General features: G+C 44.2%; 1 protein-coding gene across 3 annotated transcripts in view; it reads right to left on the minus strand.

Moving 5' to 3' along the window:
• Positions 1-19933, minus strand: part of LOC126457750 (protein regulator of cytokinesis 1-like) — a 148581-nt gene that overhangs the window by 60708 nt on the left and 67940 nt on the right. For all 3 annotated transcript variants that reach the window (XM_050094301.1, XM_050094299.1, XM_050094302.1), the window contains exons 9-10: positions 7912-8059; positions 1813-1962 (exon numbers count right to left, since the gene is read on the minus strand). In XM_050094301.1, coding sequence (XP_049950258.1) covers positions 1813-1962; positions 7912-8059 — 298 coding nt within the window. The remainder of the gene's footprint in view (positions 1-1812; positions 1963-7911; positions 8060-19933) is intronic.

The following is a 19933-nucleotide window of genomic DNA, read 5'->3' on the forward strand; positions in this document are numbered from 1 at the left end:
GTACCATCCACCCAATCTACACAATAACCTAGTCCATCCCTATTTCACAACCACCTCAAATCCCTTGGCACATGAGTCATACCCCTGTGGAAGCCCCAGATGCAAGATCTGGCAGGGCTACCTATGGAAACAGTTATGGCACATACCAACTCTGCAGCAGAATGAAATTTTCACTCTGCAGCAGAATGAAATTTTCACTCTGCAGCAGAATGAAATTTTCACTCTGCAGCAGAATGAAATTTTCACTCTGCAGCAGAATGAAATTTTCACTCTGCAGCAGAATATGTGCTGATATGAAACTTCCTGGCAGATTAAAACTGTGTGCTGGAACTAGACTTGAACTCTCTGAGGCATCCTTTCTTCCAGGAGTGCTATTTCTGCAGGGGAGCTTCTGTGAAGTTTGGAAGGTACGAGATTAGATGCTGGCAGAAGTAATTCTGTGAGGATAGGTCATGAGTTGCGCTTGGGTAGCTCTGTTTGCAGAGCACTTCCTCGCAAAAGGCAAAGGTCCTGAGTCTGAGTCTTGGTCTGGTGCACAGTTTTAATCTTCCAACAAGTTTCAGCTCTTGTGCAATTTCTGAACAGCATTTTATGAGGGCACAACATCAAAGAAGTGGCCACCCAAACTTATGGACCCTGCCAAAACGTGGCTACGAGCAGAGTTAACCACTCCGTGGCGGAACAGACTACAGAGCACGACATGCTTTGTTTCAATTCTGCTTCACAATTTGTGCTGTCTGTATTTGACACCCCCCCCCCTCTCCCCTTCAGCACCAGTTATTCCAAGTTAAATAGGTGCAACCCTCCCGGCTTTGATCTCTGCTAGGTCTCTGCTCCAGGACACTAACTTCCCCATCATGCACCACACCTTTCCTGCAGTATCCCCCAATCAATCCATTCCACATCAGTGGCAGTGGAGCCTGTACCACATTCCTATCCTGCCTGCATGTTCCCTCTCCCTTCCAGCTGCTAGACAGCCCTACTCCCTCCACCTGACACAAGCCCTCAGCCCAGTTGAGATACAGGTCCGAAGTGTACAGTCTTGTTAATGTGCTTTTTGACATTTCAAGACCCCTACTCCATCAGGTCTTTGGATTGTCCCACTGACAGTGTTATAGAGAGTTTTTCTATATCATAACAGGCTTGACTAGCTTCAAAACAATTTGGTCCCAACTACAGTATTTACATAATATAAAAGTTGTTAAAGTGTCCATAAATTATCTTGGAAACTTCAGACTTTAATAACTTTAAAATGAACTAGATATTAATGAATGGTTTTCAGCATGTAATAAAATAACTCAAAGTTTTTTTTTTTAAAAAGCTTCCAGGTGACAATTTTGACACAAAATTCACTTGAAAACCTGATAATACGTGGACACCACAGGAGTGTTGGCTGCCATACAATCCTCTGACCTCCCACCACTAGACTTCTTCCTGTGGAGTTTTGTACAGGATCTGATGTACCGAACTGAGGTTAGAGACCTGCAGGACATGATGGCATGCATTCACAATGTATTTAAACACGTCACCATGCAGATCTTGAACCACATGGGGAGAGAAACAGAATTCCGACTAGACATCTGCACCACAGAGAGTGCACACACTGATGTGTATGAATGAGGAAACAAAACTTTGTGTTTTAGTTTATCACCTGTTGCAAACCATGTTTTAATATCTAGTATAGAGTTTTTGAAGTCTAAAGTTGTAAAGATAATTTACAGAAACCCTGCACTTCTGAATCATCCTGAGACTTCTATATGCAAAGTATTTATCAAAAATGTTACAAAACATATACATATGTACTGTACTGACTCTTGCAATTTTCTTCTCCTCTTGATGTTTATTCCATTGGTCTTCAATGAGAGAGGACAGCTTCTGATCATAGAATAAAAATGGTTCATGGTTTGTTTCTTCGTAACTCTTCACCAGGTGTGAAATTTCCTCTTCAATTTTTGGTAATTCCTGATGAAAAGTTTCAAGTTACACAAAGTCAACGCAAACATTGCAAGCACAACAACAAAATTCAAAAAGCACTGCATCCAAGTTAATGTAAATCATATATAATTTAGTATGGGATAAAACAGTTACTCAAAGTGAGATGAGCCAGACCTCTAAAAAAGTTCTGACAGCTCAGCGAGAATTTATTAGTTCCTATACATCACTCTTCTTAAAACTGATACCTCCTCGAGCAGTGCTCTAGAACAGTATTGGTGGCATGCACCAAATATGAGAGAATCTTTCATTGACCAAGTTCTGCCACTCTTACAATTTTTGGACTTCTGTTGGCAATAAACGCACACGCGTAGGTTATGGGTGCTCAATGGTGAGGTTATCAGCACCCTTACACTCATTAAAACAAATGAATGTGGCTAAAACCTCAAAAATTTTTCCACACTCATGCACTCTAATTGACCACAAAACCATCCTATCACACATGTACCAAAACAGTGGAGAAAAAGTAGAAGAAGCTATACATGAGATTAAAACACAAGTAAAATGAGAAAGCAGCTAAAAGAAAGGCACAGACAAATGTCACTGGCTGACTACTTACAAAAAATGTGGATGAGCCAATGACCCTGTTAACACACAAAAATCATCACTCTAAAATCTTGGAAAAGATGTTGGACAATTCACAAAACTTGAACCACATCCATTTGAAGATTATTTAAATTAGAAGGGATATCTTTTGGCAAATCCGCCATGGCCCGCTGGTCTTAAAAAAAAAAAAAAAAAAAGAGCAAGGAGGACCTCATCCCATCAAAGTGGGTGGAAAGAGGTAGCTATGGCCGTGTTGTTGGCTTTACTAGACAGAGCTTATAGTCTGTCAGTTCCAGCCACTCGTCTTCCCAACTACACATTACTTTGCACCTCAACAGTGATGTGTTAGTATGCAGGGGGATGGCACAAGAAATAACTGAGTATCACAACACACCTCCTTCACTGATAGATCCACCCTTTCATTCCCCAAAATACCCATGTGCCCTTACGCAGCAGAAAAGACACCTCCTTCCACAGTTGTCGTAGCTGGAGGAGGGCATCCTGGATAACTTTATCTGCTTGGTACAAATGTTAGAGTGGGTGAAGGGCACTCAGAGAATCAGGACAGACGATAAATTTAGCACTGCAAGAATGTATCATATACTCCATTGCCCGCAAGATCACATACAATTTTGTGTTGAAGACAGTAAATTCTTGAGGTAGTTGGACCTTGAGGACATTATCTGGGAAAACAACAGAGCAACCTACAGAGTCCCCCTGTTTAGAACCATTCACAAAGACAGATACACAGTTGTGGTGCTCATATAAAATGTTAGAAAATGTTGCATTAGAAACAGGAGGATGAATGCAATTCCTTCTGTACTGCATTGAATCGAAATTCACCCCAGGCCTTTGCAGTAACCATGGTGGCAGATGGTTAAAACCCTGGATTTGCTCCACATTAACTGACTCCAGCACATGCTAAATATGGAACCCAATTGGCATTATGGCTGATGGACAGTTGGAGGTGTACCAGAGGCAGACGAGCAACAGTATGGTCTCCGGGTGAAGTCAGTGCTGCAACGAACTTACATGCCTGATGTAGCACGAGTAGCTGCTGCCTGATGGTGAATGGCAGTTCCCCAGTCTCAGCACAGACACTGGGTATGGGACTGGTTCTATAAGCACCATCTGAATCCCCCATGGTGGACAGCGTCAACTATATTCAAATAAGAAGGCCTCACCAGTTCACATACCGTGCACCCACAGTCCCGCAACAACGAAAGCTCTATAAGACTGGAGCAGAGATGCCCTATCCACTCCCCAAAACTGTGGCTAAGGCACTTTATGATGTTTCAGTGCCTTGAGGGTTCTGGCTTTCAGGTTTCTCAGGTATGGCAACCACGACAATGTGGAGTGAAAAACGGGGCCCAGAAACCTCAAACTCTAAAATGTAGAGAGGTGTCCCTCACTTGCAAATCAGATAAATTAAAAATACAGTGAGAACAATTAAAATGTGCACGCACGCACAATTATCTGCAGAAAATTGAAAACCCATCTTTGCAGCCCAGTCCTTTAACCTCCGCAGTGAAAGTTGCAACTGATGGATCACAGCAGCAACAGTCGAGGATGAACAGAAAACAGCAAAATCCTCCAGAAATATGGAGCTGTATGTACAGTGTGTTAACAGTAAGACGGCAGAGTTGTGAGGGGAGTGCAGGGAGAGGAGGCTGGCGAGGGGAGAGGAGGCTGGCGAGGGGAGAGGAGGCTGGCGAGGGGAGAGGAGGCTGGCGAGGGGAGAGGAGGCTGGCGAGGGGAGAGGAGGCTGGCGAGGGGAGAGGAGGCTGGCGAGGGGAGAGGAGGCTGGCGAGGGGAGAGGAGGCTGGCGAGGGGAGAGGAGGCTGGCGAGAGGAGAGGAGCCGGTGGCGGCGGCGGTGGAGGGGGGTCATGCCTACCAGTTGCAGTGCTGTCACTACAAATTGCGCGTCATGCTTACACGAAAGCAGATGAAAGGCATGCAAGTAAAACTCGCTTTAAATGTTGTTCGTAAACGAAACTGAAATCGTCATGTAGATACGTTTCGGAATTAAAAATAAAAAAGTATTGAAATTTTTTTTTTATTATATACAGATGAAAGTCACACTTAAATACTACTTTTCTACAGAGTTGCCATTTAAATTAAGGCACTTATCGTAGCGATAGACGAGCTTGGAAATTCCTTCGTCGTAAAATTCGACCGCCTGCGCCTTCAACCACGTGGTTACCTCTTTTGGGACAGGAAAGGTGTGATTTTTGCGGATTTCCTGGAAAGAGGCACTACAATAAACTCTCAAAGGTATTGCCAAACTCTGCACAACCTCAGAAGAGCAATACAAAACAAGCGCAGGGGAAAGTTGGGCTCAAAGATCTTGCTGATTCACGACAGCGCCCGGGCCCACACGGCAAATGCCACTCGTGAAGTTCTCGAATCTTTTAAGTGGGAGTTGTTTCCTCATCCGCCGTACAGTCCCGACCTGGCACCGAGCAAATTCCACTTATTCCCAGCAGTGAAGAAGTGGTTGGCTATGCAGTGTTTTGATGACGACCCACAGCTTCAACAAGAGGTAACCACGTGGTTGAAGGCGGAGGCGTCCAAATTTTACGACGAAGGAATTTCCAAGCTTGTCCATCACTACGATAAGTGCCTTAATTTAAATGGCAACTATGTAGAAAAGTAGTATTTAAGTGTGGCTTTCATCTGTATATATATATATATGTTTGTCTACTATGAGCTCACAAACCATTCATCCGATTGCAATGAAAACTGTTTGAATCTTCCAATGCTACACATGCTTTTTCCTGTGTATGTAGTAGCTCTCACTGAAGATTTGTAAATGGGGTGAAGCAATTTTTTCTGCTCCCTTTCCCTTTCGCAGCATTCAATCACACGCAATATAATTTTGCGAGCATCGCTACGTAATACTGGTTTCCTTCTAACCATGGGCCTACCAGTAGGGGTTGTTGGCGACTGCCGAGATGGGCCAGCAACTGCCTCTTCACTCATTTTGATAATGTTTAGCACAACTGCACAATAAAAACATGCAGAACCTTACAGTGCAAAACAATAACGAAGCAGACGACAGTGGCTACCTTGTACAACACAGTCAGCTACGTAATGTTGGCAGCAGTCGAAACTGCGTGCCTACAGAAGCCTCCCGACATTTACCGACTTCTACCGATTCAGGACTAGGGAGAGGTCTGCCATCTAAAAGTTTACACACTGTATATGTAATATTGTTGAGGGCTACAGCAAACAGGGCAACACTTAAAACACTAACCTAAGGGTGACCATTCGCCTGCTCAAAATGATCTGACTGTGTCACCAACTCAGGTTCTAGAAAACCATTAAGCAGGGAAGACTGTATGAAGATGGGGAGGTGGCCAAAAAAGCCCCACTGATGCAGCTGTGCAATAATAGTGTCTCCAAATAGAGTATTACACCTCACTTATATTTAAGAATATGCTGAAACAGTTATGTTTATGTAGGAAAGCCTGCTGAACAGCCGCCTCTAGCAGGGTCAGGCTGTCGACAGTGGGCTGAAATCTCTGGATCCACACTGAGAATAGTTAAGGAGTTGCATTGTCTCAAACAAACAGACCAGACAACAGTTAACCATTCACTCCAGGGTCTTTCCTACATAGCTTGTTAAGGTGATTCTCTGATAACTACTGTGACATGTGTAGACCTTTCGTGGTTTGTGGAGAGGTATCAAAATTGCCTCACTCCACAAGTCAGGGAATTGATCTGACTGCAATATTAAATTATAACATTCAAGGAAGGATTTCCTTTGACACTGCTGGCAAGTATCGAAGCATGCAGTATTGGATTTGATCGCGACCAGGTGCAGTATAACAAGTCTCAGACAGTGCAGATTCCAGCTCCTACATGGAGAAAGAGCAATTGTAAGACTCACAATTGTGGGATCTGAAATCCAATTTGCTCCTCTCCACAGTCACATGGTAGTGGCAAAATGCCAGATCTTTGCTGGTATTGGCAGTGGTTTTCACAAAATGCTCTGCCAGCATCTGAGCAATTTCTCCAGGCATTGTTTGGAGATGCCTCTGTTTCAGCACTGCTGCTATAAATAAGTGAACCACTGTGTTTATTGAAAATCCTCCAGATGGCTTCCTGTAGTTTTGGAGAACAAGTGGAATTAGTAATAGAGTCCAGGAATGCTTGGCATTACCTTTTCTCGCTCTCCTCACTTACATGTTGAGTCTTGGCTCTTGCATGGCTACGAGGAGGGGAGGGGGGGGCATTTAAACAGTCTAAGAGCCGCACACCTGTCTCAAATTACTGAACAGTACTTATCTGTCCACCAATGTACTGGTCACTTTCTAAGATGACCTGAGGAATCAATAGGTCAGTGGCATGATGGATTACTCACGTGATGTCGTCCACCTGTTCATGGATGCTGAGAAAGTGTTCAAACATGCTGACTTTCTCTTCAGGGAATGCCCCACTCAGCAGTTGAATGAGGACTGGGAAATGGTCACTAGAACGAAGGTCGTCAATGACCTCCCACTGAACAGTCTGCAAGGCCTGGAGAGCAGAAAGAGGTCAGTGGCTGAGAATGACCCACTAGCAGTACAGAAACGAGTGCGATTACCCATGTTGAGGATGCACAGCTTGTGAGATGTAATGAGGCACTCTAAAACACGACCCCAAAGCAAGGGGTGTCAGGGGGCTTTATAATGTGTTTCTCGCAAGCAAAGGCTGGCAGTTTCAGTTCCTCCACATATGTCCTGAACCCATTAACATTCCACTGTAATATGGGAGCCACCTACCACAGTGATTGTACTTTCACAATGTCTTTCTGCCAGGGAGGAGAGCCCTTAATGGCTGGAGGCTCAATCTTGGGGTGAGATGACTGCCCCCATCTGACATCAACATCCATTAACTCTACCAAAGAGTCAAGAGAGACATCAGATAGGATGACATTGATATCGTCAGACTGTTTATCTCCCAACTCTGTTAGTGATGGATGCCTGACCTTGGTTTTTTTTGACCTGGGTAGGCTTTGGAGCCACAAGTGCAACAGTGGTAATGGCAGCACTGGATGTTGGACCAGACTGAACCTTAGGGGGAGCAGGGAGCTCCACAACATTAGCAACCACAGACTTAGGTGATGTTTTGGGAGGAAGTATAGGCCGTGAATAACTGCAGCAGCGCAAGTACACTGGTAAATACAGGTTCTAGCACTAATACAAGCTATCTTCGTTGGTGTAGCAGCATCAGTTTTCTGTACTGGCTGTTTAACAACTGACACAAAGAGGGCAGCGAACATCGGGTGTTGCAAGGTCTTACAAATCATCTTTGACTTACCATTGGGGATCCGCCATGTGGTTTAAATCTTATTGTTTGATACACACATATATTAACAGAACATGTACCTTCTGTATAACTTTTCTTTCCTTCTCTTCCCGAAGTAACTGACCTCCACGGTTGTTAAACAAACGATCTCTATCATTAGCTTTACTTTCCAAGGCAATCATTTTCTCCCAAAGTTTTTGACGCTTCTCCATTAACTGAAACAAAGGCCTGAAAATAAAGATACTTCATTAGAACACTCTACCTGGATATATCACACAGATGTTCTATTATTTTACTTGCTAATAACATTTAACCTAATAATATATCTGCTTTAACTTTTCATATTAATTTAAAAATTACAGTATAAAGCCCAAAAGTCACAGGAGCTGGTACAAAAAGACCTGTCCTCACGCAAATAATGTATTATGCTTGATGTTCAGCAAAATATACATACGTATCATTCCTAATTTATTTTGTTTTTCATACTCTACAGGGAAGATTAACACACTGACCTTTTTTTATAAAGCCTGGCATTCATTTGAGGGAGTATTTTCTACCTAGAATCTGTCTAATTGTGACCCCCCTTTATAAAGTTTTCATGAAGTTTTGAGTGATTACTATCAATATTTTAGTTTGATGTTTTTCTATAAATGGCTATCAAATTTGCATTAATTTTAGATTCTTGAAGCAAGTTTCTTGATCTTGACAAGAGATGTAGTGTCCCCTTAAGCCCTTTTACATGAGCGACTCTCTTGATTCATTCTACTGCTAATGGCAAATTAATCTACCGCAGAGCCCTTGATGATTTATTTGGGAACTGAGTTTCACCTATTGTGAGGACGTTGTTTTTGCTCACATGATAGCATCAAAATTGCGTGTGTAGTTAGAGCTGTCTAGTGAGGAGTTTCACACCTGAATGGTGGTGGTGGTGGTGTGATTGTGTGTGTGTGTGTGTGTGTGTGTGTGTGTGTGATGCACCTCAACAGAGGTAAACCCACTTACCCACTTGAAGATGGAGATAAATGATCTTTAACAGTGTAGGTTTCAGAGATTGAAAGCACAAGTGAACACCACGCAAATGGATAGGTTCTGTCTACACTAGTGTTTTACTGATAGGTTGGCTGCAAAAATCAGCACTGGTTCAGCCTCAACGTGTGGCCGGTGATTATTGATGACCACCTACCAGAACCAGACAATTTCCACAATGCCCCAGAGATGCAGAATATCTGCACTTCCTGCAGGTGACTCTGTCTCCTCTGGTGATGAAAGACATGCCTTTGGTGGTACAAAGGAGAATGTGACTACTACATGATGGCTCCAGCACACTTCTGCATTTCCATGTGGAGGGAGGCATTGTGACATCACTTATCCTGACCATACATTGAGTCTGAACCAGGTTTGTGCCACCGTACCATTAGAACTTTCCCACTTGCCTTGCGTGTTCTCGTATGTGTCTTAGACACTGAAACCTACGCTGTCAAAGATCTTATCTCCACCTTCAGGCACCTCTCCTGGAATATATTTCCATATGACCTTTCCAGCTCTTCAGCCTCTCGGGGATTTTTTGTTGCAGTTTTTTTACCAAAATCATCCTTTATATATACACTTCCTTTGTATCTTAGAAAATTATTTTCCTCAACGTAATTCTGACTTGTTCCCTGTTGAAACACTTTTAATAAAATGTTAATCTATTTACATACTTATTTCTGTATAGTGTAGGCTTTTTACTAGTGCAGGTATTGTAAAAAGTAAATAGCCTTTTTCCTTTTAGATATTTTGTCTCTCCTGTGGGAGAACACCAACAAGAAAAATATTAGGTCCTTGTGCAACCTTTACAGGGTGCCACGAAAACAAAGCTAAAAAAAGCAGAGATTATCAAGGCACACAATCCATTACTGTAGTAAGTTAGTTTGGTGAGAATAGGTTAACTACCAATGTTAGTTGACTATGCTGCAGTCCCCAATGTCTGCACATGTGGTCTGTAGCAAACTCAAGATTTTAGAACTTTACACCAGGCACAGTCAATTGAAGGGACCAGAAAATTTAGCATCTATTTTTGGCAAAATTAGCTTCTACTTGTACCAAAATTTGCATCTGTTTTCTTGTCTGTAAATGATTAGATGCACAAATTTAAGTGGTTGTCACACTACATGAATGAAGACAAACAAAGCCTTACTTCCGTGAAACTATATAAATAGAGGGAAACATTCCACGCAGGAAAAATATATCTAAAAACAAAGATGATGTGACTTACCATACGAAAGCGCTGGCAGGTCGATAGACACACAAACTTCAAGCTTTCGCAACAAACGGTTGCTTCATCAGGAAAGAGGGAAGGAGAGGGAAAGACGAAAGGACGTGGGTTTTGAGGGAGAGGGTAAGGAGTCATTCCTATCCCCGAAGCGGAAAGACTTACCTTTGGGGGAAAAAGGACAGGTATACACTCGCACACACACACATATCCAGCCGCACATACACAGACACAAGCAGACATTTGTAAAGGCAAAGAGTTGTTTGTAAAGGCAAAGAGTTTGGGCAGGGATGTCAGTCGAGGCGGAAGTAAAGAGGCAAAGATGTCGTTGAAAGACAGGTGAGGTATGAGCGGTGGCAACTTGAAATTAGCGGAGGTTGAGGCCTGGCGGATAACGAGAAGAGAGGATATACTGAAGGGCAAGTTCCCATCTCCGGAGTTCTGACAGGTTGGTGTTAGTGGGAAGTATCCAGGTAACCCGGACGGTGTAACACTGTGTCAAGGTGTGCTGGCCATGCACCAAGGCATGTTTAGCCACAGGGTGATCCTCATTACCAACAAACACTGTCTGCCTGAGTCCATTCATGTGAATGGACAGTTTGTTGCTGGTCATTCCCACATAGAAAGCTTCACAGTGTAGGCAGGTCAGTTGGTAAATCACGTGGGTGCTTTCACATGTGGTTTTGCCTTTGATCGTGTACATCTTCCGGGTTACAGGACTGGAGTAGGTGGTAGTGGGAGGGTGCATGGGACAGGCTTTACACTGGTGGCGGTTACAAGGGTAGGAGCCAGAGGGTAGGGGAGGTGGTTTGGGGATTTCATAGGGATGAAATGAGAGGTTACGAAGGTTAGGTGGACGGCAGAAAGACACTCTTGGTGGAGTGGGGAGAATTTCATGAAGGATGGGTCTCATTTCAGGGCAGGATTTGAGGAAGTCGTATCCCTGCTGGAGAGCCACATTCAGAGTCTGATCCAGTCCTGGAAAGTATCCTGTCACAAGTGGGGCACTTTTGTGGTTCTTCTGTGGGGGATTCTGGGTTTGAGGGAACGAGGAAGTGGCTCTGGTTATTTGCTTCTGAACCAGGTTGGGAGGGTAGTTGCAGGATGCGAAAGCTGTTTTCAGGTGGTTGGTGTAATGGTTAAGGGATTCCGGACTGGAGCAGATTCGTTTGCCACGAAGACCTAGGCTGTAGGGAAGGGACCATTTGATGTGGAATGGGTGGCAGCTGTCATAATGGAGGTACTGTTGCTTGTTGGTGGGTTTGATGTGGACGGACGTGTGAAGCTGGCCATTGGACAGATGGAGGTCAACGTCAAGGAAAGTGGCATGGGATTTGGGGTAGGACCAGGTGAATCTGATGGAACCAAAGGAGTTGAGGTTGGAGAGGAAATTCTGGAGTTCTTCTTCACTGTGAGTCCAGATCATGAAGATGTCATCAATAAATCTGTACCAGACTTTGGGTTTGCAGGCCTGGGTAACCAAGAAGGCTTTCTCTAAGCGACCCATGAATAGGTTGGCGTACGAGGGGGCCATCCTGGTACCCATGGCTGTTCCCTTTAATTGTTGGTATGTCTGGCCTTCAAAAGTGAAGAAGTTGTGGGTCAGGATGAAGCTGGCTAAGGTAATGAGGAAAGAGGTTTTAGGTAGGGTGGCAGGTGATCGGCGTGAAAGGAAGTGCTCCATCGCAGCGGGGTCCTGGACGTGCGGAATATTTGTGTATAAGGAAGTGGCATCAATGGTTACAAGGATGGTTTCCAGGGGTAACAGACTGGGTAAGGATTCTAGGCGTTCGAGAAAGTGGTTGGTGTCTTTAATGAAGGATGGGAGACTGCATGTAATGGGTTGAAGGTGTTGATCTACGTAGGCAGAGATACGTTCTGTGGGGGCTTGGTAACCAGCTACAATGGGGCGGCAAGGATGATTGGGTTTGTGAATTTTAGGTAGAAGGTAGGGGTGGGGGTGTCGGTGGGGTCAGGAGGTTGATGGAGTCAGGTGAAAGGTTTTGTAGGGGGCCTAAGGTTCTGAGGATTCCTTGAAGCTCCGCCTGGACATCAGGAATGGGATTACCTTGACAAACTTTGTATGTGGTGTTGTCTGAAAGCTGACGCAGTCCCTCAGCCACATAATCCCGACGATCAAGTATCACTGTCGTGGAACCCTTGTCCGCCGGAAGAATGACAATGGAACGGTCAGCTTTCAGATCACGGATAGCTCGGGCTTCAGCAGTGGTGATGTTGGGAGTAGGATTAAGGTATTTTAAGAAGGACTGATAGGCAAGGCTGGTAGTCAGAAATTCCTGGAAGGTTTGGAGGGGGTGATTTTGAGGAAGAGGAGGTGGGTCCCGCTGTGACGGAGGACGGAACTGTTCCAGGCAGGGTTCAATTTGGATGGTGTCTTGGGGAGTTGGATCATTAGGAGTAGGATTAGGATCATTTTTCTTCGTGGCAAAGTGATATTTCCAGCAGAGAGTACGAGTGTAGGACAGTAAATCTTTGACGAGGGCTGTTTGGTTGAATCTGGGAGTGGGGCTGAAGGTGAGGCCTTTGGATAGGACAGAGGTTTCGGATTGGGAGAGAGGTTTGGAGGAAAGGTTAACTACTGAGTTAGGGTGTTGTGGTTCCAGACTGTGTTGATTGGAATTTTGAGGTTTTGGAGGGAGTGTAGCTGGAAGTGCGAGATTGAGTAGATGGGAGAGACTGGGTTTGTGTGCAATGAGGAGGAGGTTGAGGTTTGCTGGAAAGGTTGTGAAGGGTGAGTGAGTTGCCTTTCCGGAGGTGGGAAACAAGGAGATTGGATAGTTTTTTAAGGTGGAGGGTGGCATGCTGTTCTAATTTGCGGTTGGCCTGTAGGAGGATGCTCTGAACAGCCGGTGTGGATGTGGGAGAGGAAAGATTGAGGACTTTTATTAAGGATAGGAGTTGACGGGTGTGTTCATTGGCTGAGTTGATGTGTAGGTGAAGGATTGGGTGGGTGAGGGCAATGGATTGTTCAGTTTGGAACTGGTATAGGGACTGATGGAAAGAAGGGTTGCACACAGAAAACACAAGGTCCGTCGACAAGCGCAGTAGCAGCAACACTCTTAACTGGTATGCGGTTCTTCTTGCCTCCAGCTGTTGTGGTGAACTATGTTCTCGATAGTTTTATAAACTGTGTTTACAACGGCGACGAAATCTCCTGTAAGGCATCGTGGCGGCATTCAATGCAGTTGCCTGTGCAGCAGCAGCAGCGCGAATGAGCCACTGCGCGGCTCTCGCTTGCTTATATAGTATATGCGGTAGCTTTGACTTAGAAAATTTTCACAGTGCCAGCGGATCGTTATCACGGACGCGCACACTAGGTGTTCTATGCGTGCGCGTCCGCTGGCGCGCCGCCACGATTGCGTCAGCCGGCCTCAGCTGCGAGAGGTCAACAAGGTCAAGCGATAAGAGTGGTTACATAACGAAACTGTTGCATCCTTGAGCCCCCAGGTTCGTGATGTACCCATGTCCGGTTAATGGCTGACGCTACAGATTGGTTTGCATAATGATCAATTTATTTATGAAAGTACAAAGTACAGTCACCAACAAACTTTACATATTCACAACTCGCCGTTGTAAACAGACAGTTTATAAAACTATCGAGAACGCCACAACAGCTGGAGACGAGAAGAACCCCATACCAGTTAAGAGTGTTGCTGCTACTGCACTTGTGGACGGACCTTGTGTTTTCTGTGGTTGCAGACTTAATTTTAGTATTGACATTAACGATACTTTCGATCATGGTAATGGTTGGGTCACTGTAGCCATTGTACGTGGAGGTGCAGGCGTGAGGAGCAGTGTGGGGAAACAAGCCCCACCTCCCTTTTGCAGGGCTGCAGCCTACACTCATGTTCTGCAAAAGCAGAAGTGGCACATTGCCACTGGGATCGACGATCTCTTCTAGTGTTTTAAGGATAATGATCAATTTATTTATGAAAGTACAAAGTACAGTCACCAACAAACTTTGCATATTCACATACTCCTTTACCCTTAACCCAAATGAATACAGACTCAATTAGAGATATTTTTCTCTTATTACGAGTATACAAAGACAATGCTGAAGTAGACATATAAGCTGATTTACCAAAGTCTTTATTTGCAAGTTCTGCCATATGGTATGAAATCTGTGATGGCTCAGAATTATTCACTTCACTTATTTCAAAATAAGAAAACAATGAGCAATGCATAACACAAAGCATTCGGGATGGTTACTGCACAATTGCTTGTTAAGGCTAGTATTGTATAGTTAACGCTGTAGTTCAGGCACAGCCTCTAGTGGTACTTGATGCAGTCACAGTTCTAAACACCTGCTATCTAATTTTCCATGTTAAAAAGTGTCTGTACTATTCCAACTTTTGATCTTTAGCTAAGAAACAAAAGTGTGTGTTATTATCAATAGGTCGCATGAGTATTAGGTAGCATTAGGCTTTTATGTTAAACAGGTCATTCAGCCACCCACAAATGACATGGAGCTGGAACATTGAGTGCACTGATATGTCGTTGCATTCACGCACTTTCTATTTTGGAAACAGATTTTTACACACGTTATCTTTCCAAATTGGTCTTCACCAGATGATGAACACTAACAGTAACTGAAAACTGGTTAATTTTCAATATTTATATGCAGTAAACACGGCTACTTCAGCTACCTCTGATAAAATAATTCATTTGGATTTGACTCACTATGAAATAGTGTCTATTAAGTAAGTTCACAATTGAAGGCAGAACTTCCGCATATTTTGCATCTAATGCATGATACAAATGTTCCTGGTCCCTAATCACTGACATCAGCAATGATTACTCAGTCCTGTCAAGGGACTAAGCCAGAAAGAAATGTTCCCACTTCTAGTGAGTTAGCTTGTGAATAAGTTTTCTTTGTCCACCATTAACCAGTAATTCTGACTAAGTAATTTAAATACAGTGTCAAAAACAGCTGTATAATTCATCATGTAATGTGGACTTTAACTTGTCAACTTCTTCTGTACTGGGGAAAGTCTAATCTACTTCTAACTTTTTACTATATGAGGCAGAGCATCAGAATATATTTCTCTCTTTCATAATGCAGTAACACTTCATACACACGAGTTTTAACATTACATTTGCTCAGTTCAACATGCCTCACAGTTCCTGTCAGAAGAACCGACTACTCAACATCTTGGGGTATCAGTGACTTGCCCTTTCTTTTTTAATCATTCCCAACCTCTCCTCATTTCTTCCTCAAGGAAGAAACTAAAACTTCTGAAAGATTGGATAGTTTCTTGTACTTGCATGTGTACATCAACATTCCTGGAAATTTTATCCCCTGAATTTATGTACTGGCCAGCCAATGAGTCTCCATTTCTTTCTAAAGCGAATTTTTCCATTTGATACGATGAACTTAGTATCAGCCAATTCCAATATTTTTAGAACAAAAACACAGGTTGACTTGGTGCGGGTAGTACAAATACTTAATTCTTGGAACTGAAAGTGGGCTTGACATCACAAACAGCAACAAAATTTTATATAGTGAACGGAAATACTCCAGAAAAATACAATGGATGCTCATGGCGGTAGCATACTTATTTCTGTGAAAAATGCAGCATGTCTAATGATATAAACACAGAACTGGAACCTGAGAGATACTACATAATTCACAGAAGGCTCATAAGAAATGAGGGAGGAGGCCATAAAAACTGCAGAAAAATAGCTGCAACAGTACATACAATAACTATTACATTACAGCAAATTATTTATATGTCACACTGACGTGCAAGGAATGCGGGATATAGAATAGAGAAAGAGGGAGATTGTGCAGGGTATAGTGTGTGTCCGAGAGAAGTAGGAGTCAGGGGAACAGGGGTGAAGGTCAGGAGCTAGTGAAGACTGAGGTCAGTAGGAAGGTGGGCTTGAAGGCAGTATTGATCAAGTGTCTACAAAATATGCAGATGCAAGACCTGTACAATGCACCAAACCAGCACATCCAATTAAGTATTGTCACAAGCACAGCCTACCTTATTAAAGGAAGGAACACTACTAGAAGCAGTCATGTTAATTACCAATTATTTTGTAGCTTCCACCCAGCCTTTTATGTGGTCATAGCCTCCAAACAGATGCCAATACCAATAAATGGCCACTGACAAATGGTGGCAGAACATGTAGCTGAGCACAACGTGCTTTATAACCAATGCCATCTAAATCTTCCTCCCAATAGCAGCTTAACTAAATTACATAGACGAGAATTCTCCTTAGCAACACATTCAATTAATCTACAACCACACTTTTCTCTCTGCAGGCTTCTAGTTCCTCTATTTTATCTACAACACCCCAATCATCCATTTCATGGTGTACAACAAGCAACTTACTGCCTGCACCATGGCATGCTCCAGGTATCACATTTCTATCTGCATACACCATGTTCTTCCTCACAGCTGTTAGCACCCCTTCACTCCAACCCTCTTTGTTCCTCACACTAACTCAATCCAATACAAAACCTCATCCTATTCGAGATGCCATACTGGGACAATGTAACTGTTTTTGTTGGTCACACTATTATGAGAGAGAGCAAGAGTAAAAAACTGTAACAACAATGTCTACCTCGTTTGTGAGGCTATGGACTGCTAAACATCTCAAATATAAAGCAAAACCCCTCTCTCACACTTTCCAGGGGACATAAATTGCAGGTAATGTAAATAATGGGAAGTTACTTTTAAGCACATACTTCAGTTTTATTTTTTATGAACACCCTGTTAGCTCACACTTTTTGATGAAAAATCCAGAATTATAGTTTGTTTCAATTTCTTTGGGTGAGGTTTTTTCTGTCTGGTTGTCTAGCTCATAAACACATTTAAAAGTCAAAGCTACTAATGGTAGGCAAGAAGTAACATTATATTCCCCTGACAACTTGTTACATCATACATTAAAAATGATCTTTTATAAAAAAGAATCAAGAATACAGGATAACAGCTCACAATGTGTGATATTTACTATTTACATAAGACAGGGATTCAGTGACAGATTAATGTTTTATAAACATCATCATGAAGTAAAAAGGAACCTGCGTATGTAGATACTCCGTCCGAAAGTCCTCAAACGGCCCAAAGGTACTGATTGACCACCAGGTCATCGACAGCTGATAAGTGTCCCTGGATGTGGATATGGAGTGGGGGGTGTGGTCAGCTAATCGCTCTCCCAGCTGTTGTCAGTTTTGTGACTGGAGCTGCTACTTCTCAATAAAACAACTCCTCAACTGGCCAGAAAAAAAGAGGCTGAGCGCACCTTGCTTGCTAACGGCACTCTGCAGACACAGATGGTGACCCATCCAAGTGTTGGACAAGCCCGACAGCACTTAACTTTGATGATATGACGGGAAACGGCGTTACCATTGCAGCAAGGCCACACAGAGTGGTTCAGTGAAACCCCTATTTTACCTTTCCGTGGGGGTCCAGACTTAAAAACCACAAAACTGTGGAAACTGTTAAAACCCCCAAAATACAAGAAAAACATATGTAAGTCTTACATGTGATTAAAAATTGCAAACCTCGCCAATACGTGGTATAGAATCTGTGTAAGTGAAAAAAAATTAAATGTAAAATACAAAGCTTATACAATAGTTTGCGGAAATGAAATCAATCAATCCTTTAAAAAATCACGGATGTGTAGCAGCAAGTAAAAACTCGGCAAAAAATTGAAACTGGTATCTGGGTACAAGATAATCAAGCTATTTTCCGACATTCTACGACCACAAATCACATGTCAAAACAAGTGTGTTTGGGACACCTTTCCTTTGTTGGTTGGTTGGTTTGTGGGATTAAAGGGACCAGACTGCAACGGTCATCGGTCCCTTGTTCCAGAACTTAAAAACTACCACACAGAGTAAAAAAACGGATAATAGAGACAACAGACAACACATAACAAGAAAAACTCAGACAAAGAACAGACATAACAAATTAAAATCACACGGAGTGTGACGGTGGTTGGCCGACCATAGAATAAAAAAGGAAAAGCCAACCACCGAGAACACATTAAAAACTCAGTTTAAAACCGTAGGCCAAAGGCCAGAATCAACACAAAACAATAAAATAAAACAAACACTCAAATTAAATGATAAAAACTCCCATCCCGAATAAAACTTAAAACTAAGCCAGCCATAGCAGGGTCATCAGTTAAAAGGGCAGGGAGCGTATCAGGCAACGCAAATGTCTGCCTGACCACAGCTAAAAGGGGGCAGGCCAACAAAATGTGGGCCACTGTCAAAGCCGCCCCGCAGCGACACAGAAGAGGGTCCTCCCGTCGCAGTAAGTAACTGTGTGTCAGCCAAGAGTGGCCAATGCGGAGCCGACAAAGGACGACTGAGTCCCTGCGGTTGACTCACGTGGATGACCGCCACACAGTCGTCGTCTCCTTAATGGCACGGAGTTTATTGGGCGTGATCCGATCGCGCCATTCAGCGTCCCAAAGCGCAAAAACTTTTCGGCGGAGGACTGCTCGCAAATCACTCTCTGGGAGGCCAATGTCCATAGATGGTTTACTGATGGCCTTTTTCGCCAGGCGGCCAACATATTCATTGCCCGGGATACCGACATGACCGGGAGTCCACACAAAGACCACAGAGCGGCCGCAATGGGCAAGAGTATGCAGGGACTCCTGGATAGCCATCACCAGACGAGAACGAGGGATACACTGGTCGAGAGCTCGTAAACCGCTCAGGGAATCGCTACAGATCACGAAGGACTCACCTGAGCAGGAGCGGATATACTCTAGGGCATGAAAGATGGCGACCAGCTCAGCAGTGTAAACGCTGCAGCCAGCCGGCAATGAACGTTGTTCGGAATGGTCCCCTAGAGTAAGCGCATAACTGGCACGACCAGCAACCATCGAGCCATCAGTGTACGCAATGCCAGAGCCCTGATACATTGCAAGGAGGGAAACAAAGCGGGGGCAGAAGGCCTCCGGAGTGACTGAGTCCTTTGGGCCCTGTGCCAATTCCAGCTGAAGGTGAGGGTGAGGCACACACCATGGGGGTGTACGCAGAGGTGCCCTGAAAGGAGGCGGAAGAAGTAAGGCCCCAAGCCCGGAGAGAAGCTCTCGGACGCGGACCGCGATCGTACTGCCAGCCCTGGATCGACGTTCTGGAAGATGGACGTGCGACTCTGGGAATAGTAGCCGATAGTTAGGATGCCCGGGCAAGCTGAAAACATGGGCAGCATAAGTGGCCAGCAAATGTTGGCGCCGTAACCGCAGTGGAGGGACACCTGCCTCCACTAGTATGCTGTCCACAGGGCTGGTACGGAAAGCACCAGTGGCAAGGCGTATCCCGCTGTGGAGGATTAGGTCCAGCACCTGCAACGCAGATAGGGATGCTGAGCCATAAGCCAGGCTCCCATAATCCAGACGGGACTGGATTAATGCCTGGTAGAGCCATAACAGGGTAGATCTGTCGGCGCCCCAGCGGGTGTGGCTCAAGCATCTCAGAGCATTTAGATGCCGCCAAAATGCCTGTTTAAGCTGCCGAATATGAGGCAGCCAAGTCAGCCGGGCATCAAAAACTACACCCAAAAACCTGTGGGTCTCCACCACAGCAAGGAGTTCATCGGCAAGATAAAGCTGCGGCTCAGGATGGGCTGTCCGCACCGGCAGAAATGCAAAACGCGGGTCTTGGCAGCCGAAAACTGAAAACCATGCGCTACAGCCCAAGACTGCGCCTTGCGGATAGTGCCCTGTAGCTGACGTTCAACAGCTGCAATGCCAGTAGAGCTGTAGTAAATGCAGAAGTCGTCAGCATACAGGGAAGCGGAGACAGAATTTCCCACCCCTGCAGCGAGCCCGTTTGTTACGATTAAAAACAGGCGGACACT

This window comes from Schistocerca serialis, chromosome 2 (assembly GCF_023864345.2).
Source record: "Schistocerca serialis cubense isolate TAMUIC-IGC-003099 chromosome 2, iqSchSeri2.2, whole genome shotgun sequence".
Lineage (NCBI taxonomy): Eukaryota > Metazoa > Arthropoda > Insecta > Orthoptera > Acrididae > Schistocerca > Schistocerca serialis.